This window comes from Danio aesculapii, chromosome 20 (genome assembly GCF_903798145.1).
Source record: "Danio aesculapii chromosome 20, fDanAes4.1, whole genome shotgun sequence".
NCBI lineage: Eukaryota > Metazoa > Chordata > Actinopteri > Cypriniformes > Danionidae > Danio > Danio aesculapii.
In genome coordinates this window covers 32,017,845-32,031,409 of record NC_079454.1, presented here as the reverse complement: position 1 = coordinate 32,031,409, position 13,565 = coordinate 32,017,845, and the positions used below count along the sequence as shown (strand labels likewise).

The 13,565-nt window shown below is 33.5% G+C and overlaps 2 protein-coding genes across 13 annotated transcripts in view; one reads left to right on the top strand and one right to left on the bottom strand.

Moving 5' to 3' along the window:
- otofa (otoferlin a) overlaps nt 1-9,468 on the bottom strand; it is a 130,262-nt gene extending 120,794 nt beyond the window's left edge. For all 12 annotated transcript variants that reach the window (XM_056481186.1, XM_056481187.1, XM_056481191.1 and 9 more), the window contains exons 1-2: nt 9,132-9,468; nt 5,114-5,172 (exon numbers count right to left, since the gene is read on the bottom strand). In XM_056481186.1, the coding sequence (XP_056337161.1) occupies nt 5,114-5,172; nt 9,132-9,210 (138 nt within the window). In that variant the 5' untranslated portion in view covers nt 9,211-9,468. The remainder of the gene's footprint in view (nt 1-5,113; nt 5,173-9,131) is intronic.
- Nucleotides 9,469-9,720: 252 nt separating this feature from the next.
- cimip2c (ciliary microtubule inner protein 2C) lies at nt 9,721-12,326 on the top strand. Its single transcript, XM_056445577.1, has 3 exons — nt 9,721-9,919; nt 11,712-11,946; nt 12,048-12,326. Exons 1-3 carry the CDS (start codon nt 9,828-9,830, stop codon nt 12,159-12,161), a joined length of 441 nt encoding a protein of 146 aa, XP_056301552.1. The 5' UTR covers nt 9,721-9,827; the 3' UTR covers nt 12,162-12,326.
- The last annotated feature ends 1,239 nt before the right edge of the window (nt 12,327-13,565 follow it).

Genomic DNA, 13,565 nt, shown 5'->3' with positions numbered 1-13,565 from the left:
ACGTTAAAAAAGATTGGATAGAATTGCATAATCTACTCAATAAAGCAGAATATGGTAAATTGTTGATTAATAAATCAAAAGAATATATAATAATAAACAGATTTAAACTGTGATATGAACTAGTGCCTGTGTTTAAAGTGAAAAAAAATATATTTTCTTGATCATTTACCCTGCCAAAATGATAATATTCAATTAAATCCTTTTTAAATCAAGCTTATTAGATGTGCAATTGATGTTTACACTTAAATCAAACAATGAAAATAAAATCCAGAACAGCTGACGTAAAAATTTACAGAATAAGAACAAAATCTGAACAAATTATTAAAGAAACCAGTGTATATTTGTCCTTACACTGAAGTTCCATGCAATCAAAACTTAACGTATCAAAAAGTGCAAAAACCCAATGCACCAAGCAACAACTCAACCCCCCCCCCCCCCCAACAACCAGTAACAACTGAACTACATAAACTAATCTCTCTTTAAGTGATGATTGATTCACCAATGAGAAAAATCCTAACTTATTATCAATAACCAGAGTTTCTTATCTCAGTATCTTCGTCTTGAGGAATCCGTCCCCCCCATCCACTACCCACCCCTCCTTTCCATATGGGTGGCACGGCGGCCCAGTGATTAGCACTGTTGCCTCACAGCAAGAATATCTCTGGTTAAAGTCCTTACTAAACCAGTTGACATTTCTGTGCAGAGTTTGCTCATTCTCCCTGTGCTCGAGTGAGTTTTCTCCGGGTTCTCCGGTTTCCTCCCACAGTCCAAAAACGTGCAACCTAAGTAAATTGAACATACCAAATAGATACCATACTCAAGCTCTTAGCAAGTGTACTGTACATCTCTCCTTACCCATCCTATCTGTCATTAGCCAGAAATAAGTTGGGGGAGTTCATCAAGATCTACCTGAGCTCAAACTCCCCTTTGCAAACAAAAGGGAGCCCAGGGCTCGAGGATCTCATAAGCTCAGGGCTCTCTCCCGGGACAGCATGCCAAACAAGCTTTATTATCAATCATCAGCTAAGTGTGAACTCTTGAAGACCTTCTTGGAACAACATGAAGGTGTTTAAAGCATGACAATTTTCATTATTGTGTGAAACTGCATAAAAATATGCCTCGTTTCAAAGTATGCAAAAAAAATAAAATGAAAATGTCATATTATGGACAGACATACAGTATTGGAATTTGGATGCAGCTTGAGAACAATATGTGGCATGAGGATAAATGTACAACACAGACAGTAAAAATTTTAACTTGCAAAATCTAAACTGAACACAATGTTTGCAGCACAAATGTATAGCTCCATGTAGTGTAGTTACAGAAAACTACCCTAATCTGACATGCAGAGCTTATTTAATCGTTTTGCAATGCAGTTCAATGTGATTTTCCACTTGATATTTCAAAATATATGCACAGCTATAGCACTCTTTGATAATCACTGATCTTCAAATGATAAATAAAAGCTGTCAAAATCAATAGAAATTTTAAACAAACATTCCTTTTAAATAAATGTCTGTTTACTTTCAGTTTATGCCCTGCTTTCGATGAACGTCAGTGTTATGTACACTAAATATCCCATTGCTTCTGGTGAATATGAAACCTGATCTTGCCTGCCTGGCAAACCTTAATGAAAAAATCTAATGCCAGTGCCAAACACAAACTAAATTAAAATAAAAAAAACTAATTAAATTCAGCCATTATTTAGTCATTTACTCACCCCCAAATGAAGATATATTGACATTGGATATGTAGGGAGAGAATGAGATATACAGTAATACAGCACTGAATGTGAATGTGACTGAATGTGAACCGTCTGTGATGTAATCACAAGTGGCGAGTGGGCTCAGTATATTTGAAGTGTGCACTGACCTTCTCTAACCACCTAGTAATGATTAAACTATCGCCATAAAACTATAAGTGAAGGATTGAGAGCAACTGAAGAGGCTGGAGGTCACCCGGAAAGGTCACAGGGCAAACAAGGACAGAAAGATTAAAAATAATTGCCACTGCTTAGCATTAAAACTGTGTCAATTGTATTTTCCTACATTTAGAGAATGCTAATTTCCAAGTACATTTTTTTTGTTTATTCTCTTACTTACTACAAGTCGCTCATTCACCTTATCTGACTGTACATACCGTGGAAACGCATCCCTCCCTAATAACATAACATTAAAGGCCAATCAGCAAGAAAGAAGAGTCAAAATAGATATTTCATAATGCTTTTTGTTTGCAACACTAAAAATGATCAACCCTTCAAAAGTGAGAAGAGGCTAACAATAGTGTGGGAGTCTCAATCATGGCTGACAGCGAAAAATTATTAAATTTCTGCTCACTATGTGCACACGTGAAGAGAATGCATAGGTATATTTAAACAAAAAGTTCTAAACAAAGAAAATGAACACCTTTTGATAAAGGATTAAAAATAAAATATGAAAAAATCTAGTTAATATCAATAAAGTATGAAGTGCCATAAAGATCTGTCCTAGGCATTCTCATGTATTCAGTGTACTGTATTTGCTGCCCCTTGCCAATATTATTAGAAAACATTCTATTCATCCTTCATCTACACCAGCTGAAATGTCAAAATGATCATCGCTAACAGAGTCCGCTTAATACTAAAAATTGGATTACCAGTAACTTTCTTATTTGTAATTCAAACAAGACAGAGATACTAACTCATGCATAAGACAGAATCAAATCAATTTGATTTTAGACTGATGTACAGTTATTTCATCATGTTGAGTCAAATACTTGGGTGTTATACTGTATTAGACAACAAATTGACTTTTAAAAACTGCATTTCTTAATTTACAGAAACTGCCTTTTTCCAAATTGTACACATCACCACACATTGTCAGTTTCTGATGCAGAAAAGTTCATGCTGAAATGCAGACTGGATGATTGTAATGCTCTTTTAGCTGGTTGTCCTGCATTTTCATTAAACAAGTTCTCATCAGGTCAAGAAAATATTTATATCACTATTATATGTACTTGTTAATTATTAAATTCTGTCATTTAATTGACAAAAAAGTGCTACTTACCTACAGTACAGCGCTCTAAATGTTTAACTCTTTTGCACATAATACTAGGCACAGACTACAGAAGTTTTACCCTAAATTATACCAGACTTTCACCTCCCAAAAAATTGGAGATAAAATCTAGTCATGGATCCTGATTGGTTCCAATTTTCAGCACAGATTTTGAAGCCTGGTAAGTTTCAAACAATTCAAACAACAGTCCATCACGTTTTTAAGGCCAGAAAATTTATAACTCTCAGTAGTAGGTAAGAGGGCAAAGTCTAAAACTGGAATGACCTTTCTCAAAATAAGTTTAGAGCTTGTTAAAATATTCACCTTTTTAGACATGTATGGCTGCGTGTACAGTCATACAAATTATTTGAAATTTTATTAACAGCATCTACGGTAATCTTTCTCTATGTGTTTTCAGTTTCTATTGGAGGTCAGTTTGAATTCACTCTCAGGTTGCAAAATGAAAATTTAGCAAATATTGTAATCATAATCACACAATGTAGTCATAGAATCACTCATGTTCATTTTAATTCATTATCACTTTCATTTAGGGACCAATTCTGACTATTATCTAGTGGTTTATTACCTACCTACTATTAAGATATTGTCTGCTTATTAACACTTATAAACAGTATTGGGGGTAATGCCTACAAGTTAAGTGAGTAATAATACTACTATTCATATAATTGTGTAAATGTATAAAGTAACACATTACATTTAAAAGATAAAGAATAATATTTGACTTACTTTTTTGAAAATGTAAGTTACTTATTAGTTTAATTAATTAGCTTTTGAAAAATAAATTGCTGAATTAAAATTAAAGTCGTCACAATGAATCACACAGTCAATGAGAGAATGTGTTTATTATTTTAAACACACTGAAGAAAATGAAAGTTGGATAGACAGTCATTTTACTTAAGACAAATAGTACAAAAGTAGCAAATACATTACTTTAAACTCTCAACATTATGTATTTATGGCATGTATAGCTGGGGGGTGAGGAAGTTCTCAGATAACATTATCCTAAAATATTATTTTTTTTTATTTGTTTTTTAAAGGTAAATGTAGGTGTAGGTTTTACACTGCATTGTTAATCGCAGAGCTCCTCTATTTAAAAAAGAAAGGAATAAAAACATGTTCAGAAAGAGATCAAGCCTCAGCCAGGAAATAAAAAGTAACGCAAAAGTAACTTAAAAGTAACATAACGCATTACTTACTATATTAAGTAACTAAGTAACATAACTAGTTACTTTTTTGGAAATAACTCAATATTGTAATGCATTACTTTCCCAACACTGCTTATAAAAGGGATATTCTGCATGATCTTTTTCTAATCTCTAATCCTGTCCAATGCATAAACCCAACTACTACCTTAATAACTGTTAATAAGCAGCAAATAAGGAGTTTATAGAGCTAAAATTCATAGTTAGCGATTTATTAATAACAAGAACTGTACCTTGCACCCTAAAACAAGTGACCCAATGTCATATTAAATTATCTGCATGACTCCCACAGGTATTCACTTAGGGTTTTTCTTTTAGAAATCACCAAGGACCACATTTTCAGCTATGAATTTTCTTCACTAACACCTTCATCTTGGATGGCCCAATTTTATATACAGCAAATAAAGATTTTTTTAGTGCACTATCCCTTTAAGAATAAGAAGGCAACAAAACATGTTCTGCTATTTACATAAATACAATGATGACAGCTGAACCAGTAGGGATCTTTTCAAGTAGAGAGAGCAATCATTCAAATAACTGTATTATGCTAATGGTAATTTAAGCTATCCACAAGCTTATTACATATACCGCTGCATTGCTTGCCCGAGGGTCTGTGCAAATAGCATTAATAGGAATCAGAGGGGCTAAATGTGATGCGTCTGGCCACGGTCGAGTGGTTTGATTCTTTGTATGATTCCTTCATCCCTTCCTCTCTTGAGGAGAGAAATCAAATTTGCAGTGAATATACAGTATAATACGTTTGAGCACCCATAGGTTTACAGTGTTGCTGTCACACTTGAACATGCTTGAGTTAGTAGGGGAAGCTGGAGAGATAGTGAAGAGAAAAAAAATACTGACCTGCTCAAATCGAGCTTCATCCTCGCAGTTTTCCAACACCCGAGAGAAGAAGGAGAGACCTGCAGGGAGAAAAAAAGGTTAGAAGGTCAATATGGTTGAGCTGAATCTCACAGCAGCAACTATCACTGGAATTACTTTCTTTCTAATCTGTATACATAGAGGAAAGAGAAAAAGAGAGAAAGAGAAAATGTAGTTTTGGGGGTTTAAGTCTATATATATTTCAGTTTGGTCCACATGTGCATTGATCGTGCATTGATCACTGTCTGACTGTGTGGAACTTCTTTTAAAACATGTATATATATATATAGTAATTTAAACAAATTAATATCAATAACTTTAGTCTCAAGAGCTTTTAGTCTATGCTAGGGTCGCACGGTTTACCGGTACTATGGTAGTATCACAATGCCATAGCTCCAAAATACCGGCGGTGCCACTGTAGTTTGTAAACAGTAGTATCGTCATTAATGTTTTATCTACAACAGATAATGTTGCATGTGGAAAAGTCACTAAAATCCTCACACTTTTGTGCAACAATAGACCATTTTATTTAATAGTGTGTGGAGCCATTTGTTTGCAAAACTGTATAGAATTCGCGCCTTTTATGGTAGCTATTGCACGTTTTCTAGCGGTTCGAACGCACATCTGAATCGGTTCATTTCTGTTCCTATTAATATGATTTAGTAGCTACAACAACCACAACAATCTCTTTAAAACAACGATAAAATATGGTATTTCTGCCAAGTTTCTTTATAATTTAAATGATAAATTACAGTATCGCATTACTACTTGCTATCGTGATACTACAGCTGGCATAGTATCGTAACATTAATTAATGGTATCGCGACAACCCTACAAGATCTTTTAGTCTATGCTGTTTCATTTCATGTGTGAATAAAACTTCACTTGACATACTGTATGGTTTACCAAACATTATTGCTTCACTACCTAACATATTGTGCAATATGACAATATGTCGTATGTGCAAGTCCATCTTTTCATATTATGCTCTATCATTAATATATAGTGGTGTCATAAAATGCATTGTTTATAGTAGTACATCAAAACATATATAAGTGCAATATTACTTGCCATTACAGGGATGCAGACAGAAACATGTATAATAACATAATAATATGAATTGATAAGAATGGATGTATAATAATAACATTGCGAGAAAGTTGCAATCTTGAAAGTAAAAGGTATACATTTTATTTAGTGATTATATTTTTATGTTGGAGCTGTGATCATTAGTTGTTGGAAAATGTTTTATATTTTTATTGTTATTTATTTTATATCTGTACATTTCAAAATGAAACATTTGCCCAGAAGTTCTGAATAAATTGAAAAATATGATCACATACAATATGTACAAGTACATTGAATTGAATTTACAAAAACAGTATCATATGACATTTTTGCCATTTCGCTCATCCAATATATGCTAGAATGTGTTTGTTTTTAATAACAAAGTTTTAAAATTACAAATAATGTGCATTTTCAGTGCATTTTCACAAGAAATTCAAACAATAAATTATGTTTTGTTGATCTTCATTGTGGTGGCTCAGTTCAAATGTTCATACCAGTTTCATATTTGTTTTAGTATGCTATAAACATACAAGGAATATCATCTTATGCAACTGCTATGACACTTAGTAATATATATATATATATATATATATATATATATATATATATGCTACCATTACCATAAAACTGCAATATACAGTAAAACATAGGTAAAGATGTGAACTGTATTATGTAAAAAAGAGCTGCAGTTTTTCAGACATGTCAGTGAAAACATGAAAATGCTTTTTTCTTCCTTTGTATCCTAAGGAAGCCTGCACAATACTGAAAAGTGCTGGTTGATTTTTGTCAGTGTGTGCTTGTGAAAAAGCTAACAAGAGGGGTCAATATAAATATGTTTACATACTACCAACTCACACACACATACGCACGCAAACATAAACACATTTACAGATATTGCACTTCAATGATTAAATTTAGCAAAGGAAACGCTACTGGTAGTCATTGCTCAGTTTTTATGGAAAGTAAATATCTAGATAATCATTAGCTGTGGCCTTTTAGATTAAAATAAATGCTTTTTTAGTATAAGCTTATTTCAGTATAAGCAAATTCCATTTTTATAATATATGCAAATGCATAACATACAGCTGAGAAAATACTTCTTTTTTATGTCATTTAATGGAATCCATTGTCTAATGTTGCCTTCACTTTGTGTTAAACAATTCAGCTAAATGTCATGTCAAACAGCTTTAGAAGAGTAAAAATAGCCAAGTTGCATTATGCATCAAGATCGCAAAATACAGTCAACACAGTTTTTGGCTCATTGAAAACTCATTGCTCAGTGCTGTTGCTCACAAAAGCTTCTCCCCAAGGTAACATTTACATGCAGTGTGATAGATAACAAAACAGCTGGAGAGGATTTTTTTTCTTACTTCAGTCAAAACAGAAAACCAAGTACTGACAAAAAAAGAAAGATTTTGTGAACTGCATACTCTTGGACGTTTTAATTAAGAGCCAACTAAGAGCAAACACTAAGTATCACCAGGCTTACAGCATAAAACACTTTTCACTGGTAACCATGAAATGAAAGATGAAAGCTGGTTATGTAATATGCATAAACTTGGTGAAGACTTGATAAAAATTGATGGGCAACCTTTAGAGCAGCATTTAGATAAAAATCTTGAACAGCATTTTAAATAAATTGTAGTTTTTACAAGGACGTTTTTTATTTGCATTATTTAGTTATTTTTTTACATTCCATCATTTTCTCTGATGAAACTTTCAGTGGAAAATAACAGTTTTTTTTATTTTTTATTATTGTGCTAAGATTCACTCAGAGATACTCAGTCTAAGTTATGCAACCCACAGAGAAACAGGACACAGCTCAGTGGAGCCCTTCCGCTCCAGACAGCCGAGATCGCCAAACACTGAAGTGCTGGAGATTAAGCCCAAAGTAGGGGGGAAGGAAAGGGTGGAAAGAAAGCTAATAGTCATTGCCCTCATCGAAAAGAGGGGAAAAACATGAAAAAGCAAATGACTTAAATCACCTGAAGTGTCTCAATCAACTTACTGGACTGGGGAGTTTATGAAAGCATACACAGAATCCCATGCTAAATTTGCATCTTTCAGAGTATTATATAATACCATTCTCTAAATATATATATATATATATATAAATGCAATACTAGAAGATATTAAGTCTTTTAATACATGCTTCACGTTTTTTTTATATTAGAAGTAATGTTGTTTGTCCTAGAACATTTCTGCACCATTTAACTCTAATAATCTTTTTATACGCTAGAAACACTTATTAAACTCTCATATATCTGGCTCACACACAGAGAGAGAGCATTTTATGGAAAAGAAAATGACTGTGAGATGAACACTGCGCAACTGTCCAAGGTGCTGAAATACAAATATAACTAAAACAAAGTAATGTAAAGCCTAACATGCATTACATTGAGCTAACGTACTGTTAAGAAAGGTGCATACAAGACTTAACAATAAAACTTCAAATAAATCTGCTTCACTTTTCAATGCTTCCAACTTAATGCATTTTTTATACTGCAAGGGGATCCCAGTACAGTATATTGGGATGAATATACAGGCCTACAAACTGTACAGCATAAATCAACGATTAATGAAATAGTAGCTTCTGCAGTGAACATTAAATGCATTAGAAAAGAAAATCTAATGAAACCAAATGAGAAAGCAGCTCAAGTTCTGTCTGTGAATATTGTTGTCATTTATCAACATAGGAATTTTGATCTATATATCATCTAAAGGGATTTTTTTCCAAAACAAAGGCGCTGCAGAATAGTTACATAAACAGATTTCTACAACTTTTCATCAGAATCTCAAGTTAACCATCGCTGCGTATGCGTAAAATATGCTAAAACAAAATGAAACCTATATATGAGTATGCCGAGATGGCTAATATAGAGTCGAGCACACACACCCGTTCACCGTAAATGAAAAAAGTATCGCTCTTTACCTCTGAAAGTGACTTTAGCGATTCGGTCCCCCTTCCCACGGAGCTCCGTGACAGTCTTCAGATGCACCACTAAAGCCATCTCAACTCACAATGAAAAAGAGTCAAAATACTATAAAAGAATAAGATTCATCACAAAGAGCGCGGACCTCTCATGACCACCGCGGCTTAACTTGTTATAAAATCCAAACTGCTTTAATTTGCTGCATATATAAACGGGAAGAATCCTCTTCACTGTACACGCTGCATCCTCTGTGCGCAATATCATGAAAAAATGAGTAATTAAAAATTAAAGAGCTTTCATTTTCTCCAGCACATGTAGTACAGTCGTCAGATCCGATCCGAGAGTGTTTGACACTACTGGGATGCGCCGCCGCTCCGCACGAGCGCGATGTCATGGCGGATGCCGCCGACAGGGAGCGCGCGCACACAGAAAATCTATATTACTCAGGGGCGGATACTTGCTGAAGCCCACTCTTGGCAGATTGATTATTATTCGAGCTGACAAGTGTATATCATACATTCTGTATCAATTATTACAACTGACTGTCTAGCTATTAATTAAATGTATGTCATGCTTGTATATCCTGAAAGATTTGTTGCCTGGCAACCGTTTGTTGTCGTATGTGTGGTGCTGGTCAGGTTTATTTCAGACGCAGTGCTGAAGTTCAGCAGCTTATGATCGGATAATATTCGTGTATGCTTATCTATTCAGCCATGACTTTCAGGGGAAATGGGACTCTCATAACGCATAACAACGCAGCCTACATTCCAACGTCTCTGATGCCAGGGTAAAAACAGCTTATTTCTTGTTTTGTTCAGGACAATGTCTGAAATAATTTTTTAAAGATGTGTTCGACCCATTAAACTGATTTTCAGGGGTATGTTTTCACAATTAACGTTAGGGAACTTAGTGATGCAATTTTTAGTTTCAAACAATATAGAAATAGGTCAAATAAATCAATCAGCTTTAGCCTATGTTTGTATCCATCCCATTTTGGTGTCTCCATCAAATTAAATAAAAAAATGTACTTATTAAAACATATATTTAAAAAAATAAGTTTTATTCTTTAAGTATTTCATTAAAACGTTTTCTTGACATAGTAGCAGGGCTGTCAAATTCAGTTGCTGGAGAGCCGCTGCCCGCTGCCCTGCACAGTTTAGTTCCAGCCCTGCTCAAACACACTCACTGTACCTGTAGGGTTCAAACAAGCTCAAAGGACTCAATTAGTTTGATCAGGTGTGTTTAATTAGGGTTGAAACTACTGTGCAGAGCTACGACCCCCCCAGGTTCTGACACCTGTGACATAGTGTTTAGGCGGTAGTTGCAAAGTAAAAATATTTAAATCAAAATGAATATTTAATGATTCTTATTCTAAATATCACAGTTTTTTGTATAATTTGCACAAAATTACATTTTAATGGCTGTATTTAAAAAAAGTACCATTATATTTTTTTAGGTCACAAAACAATAAATAAAAAAAAAAGTCTGATTACCCTTTTATTTGCTGGATGCTTGAAATTTTACTTGCTATATATATATAAAATATTATTATTATTATTATATATGTTAACCTTGGATAAAAATATCACGATTTCATGGTATCACAGTATTGTATACCTCTAAAATTTATTCTTTTTAAATGTCTGGGTAAAAAACCCCAAAAAAAAATTCTGAATTATTAGCCTCCCTGAATTGTTAGCCCCTATTTATTTTTTCCCCCATTTTCTGTTTACTGGAGAGAAGATTTTTTTCAACACATTTCTAAACATAATAGTTTTAATAACTCATTTCTAATAACTGATTTATTTTATATTTGCCATGATGACAATAAATAATATTTTTTCAAGACACTTCTATACAGCTTAAAGTGACATTTAAAGGCTTAACTAGGTTAATTAGGTTAACTAGGCAGGTTAGGGTAATTAGGCAAGTTATTGTATAATGATGGTTTGTTCTGTAGACAGTCAAAAAAAAAAAAAACCTCAAAATAATTTTTAAAAAATGTAAAACTGCTTTTATTTAAGTTAAAATAAATCATATAAGACTTTCTCCAGAAGAAAAAAAATATACTGTGAGAATTTCCTTGCTCCGTTAAACATCATTCAGGAAATATTTAAAAAAGAATAAAAATTCAAAGGGGGGGCTAATAATATATATATGTGTGTGTGTGTGTGTGTGTGTGTGTGTGTGTGTGTGTTTGTGTGTGTGTGTATTTATATATGTACATACATATATAAAAAACTCTAAAAGCCATTTGATATTTTCTTCTAAAATTTGCATTTTTCTCAGACTCATGTAGTTTCAATAATTTTACGTTTATGGTGATGGATAAGTTCTTTTCATTGCCTTTCAAGTGAAATAACTGAGCATAAACATAGGAGGCTGAGAAAAATGCTCATTTTAGGAGAACATTTCAGACGTCATTAAGAGGTTTTTGCATCTGAACTCTTCATATATGGATTAATTAAATGTTTGTTTGTCGTTTTATATTTTAACTATGGTTAATTTCCCTGCAGGCTAATCATTAAACAACATTTACAGTTATATCAGCTGTTAATTGTGTTGAATCATTTATATAGGTACTGTGGACACATTCCTACCACAAAATTCCTGTATGGAGAAACCTTTGGCAACTCAAGCCTAAAGTATTTTCAAAACACCCGCTCTGCCACGATGGCCTCAAGCAAAAGCCATTACAACAAGGCTGGTGCATTTCTGAGCACCCAAACGCAAGACAGTGTCCTCATCCTACCCTACTGGCTGCGCTATAACACTGACTTCAGAAGACAGAAGGAGATCAAGGACTTCAGCATGGTAAGAATGAGATAGAAGAAGTGAGTGTGGATCATGTTCTAAACGGACATCTTTTATCACACTGATTAGTCATGGACATGTTGGATTTCTCTTTTCCCCAGCTGTCCCTGAAGCACAGGGAAAATTACAAAGATAAGACGGGCACAGTGCAGCCTGTCAATTATTTTGCAGTGCCAGTAAAAGTGACTGAGAAGAAGCCTGAAGGGACAACGTAAGAAGTGAACTTTACTGGGCCATCGCAGCTAGTTTAAGTGACATGAATCTTTAGTATGTGTGCAATTAAACATGTAAAAGAGCATGATGTGTATTCATAATGTATTTACGATAGAGACAGCTCATCTAACAAAAAAGTAGAGGAAGAAATGTATAGGGAAAAGTAATTGAGATGCCCATAAATATTTTTTTCTGTATTTAAGTTTCATAGTTATGTTTTTATTATAACACAATTTTAAATGTTTATGTTTGAAAGTCAGAAGAATTAAGAAATCAGTTTTTGGTGAAATAACCCTGATTCGTTATTCTGACCAACTGTCATTTTCTGTAAATAAATAAATAAATAAATAAATCTATCTATTTATAGAATAAAACAAATATTAATATTTTACTTAAACCCATACCTAACAATGATCATCATTATAGGATTTTATTAAACTTTTGTTAAACTGAATGCTTAGTGGGTGTAAAAATTATAACTTTTTGCTCAGAAAAACTAAAAAGACACATTGTTTTACACAGGGATGGACAGTATTTATAATACATGTATTTTAAATACAAAATGGTATTTTGTAATTTGTATTTTATTGGATTGATGAAAATGGGTTAATATTTTGTCTCAAAATACTTTAGTGTCTTGTATTTTTAAAATGCTGTGAAATACTTTGTAAGAAGTCTACATGATGACTCAGATTGATGCTTTCTCAGTTATTTGCCTGGGCGTGAGATCAGAACAGGAAATTGATTAAGCAAGTGGTCAATGCTAATATGTAACGACAGTATAGTGTACAATTCGGCATCAGCATCTTTGCTTCAGAAATGAGATGAAATAAAATATCAGTCTTTAAGAACAGGATGAGGAGCTTCAGAACATCCTCAGTGTCAGCCTCAGGGCTTTAGGTGGAAATGCAGAGGAGCTTTAGAAATATAAAACACCTAAAGATGCTGTACTGGTGTTCACTAAGGGGGCAAACTGAGACTTTTCCAGTTAAAGAAGAACTGAAAACATCTTGGTAGTTTTGTATGGATTGCTGATGTAGATGCCAAGAATAAAAGACAAACAACAAACAAATAAGTCCTACAGGGGCAATTCCTACAATACTTCATTGGCTGTTTCAGATGCCAGTAGCTGATCTGCAGGTGCTCTTTATAGTTAATGAAGAGGAAAGATGTTAAAGTGGCACTATACAGTATATGAGACACAAATATTTAATAATACTCCAGTCTATACAGTCTGGTCAAAAACTCCAGACTCTCGTTACACGGCAGCAGCAGGATGTATACTGTATAAAGAGTTTATTTGCAAAAACAGATAACAAAATTTTTTAGAGAAATCATGTTTTACGTTTTGCATTAAGAGTACAATTGCAAAATATAAAATTTATGGAAATGACTAAAACTGGATT

Coding starts and splice junctions, on each gene's coding strand:
- cimip2c (XM_056445577.1), top strand. CDS start 9,828: ATGCTTATCTATTCAGCCATGACTTTCAGGGGAAATGGGACTCTCATA. Junction 9,920..11,711: donor CCAACGTCTCTGATGCCAGG/GTAAAAACAGCT, acceptor TCATTTATATAG/GTACTGTGGACACATTCCTA. Junction 11,947..12,047: donor AGATCAAGGACTTCAGCATG/GTAAGAATGAGA, acceptor TCTTTTCCCCAG/CTGTCCCTGAAGCACAGGGA.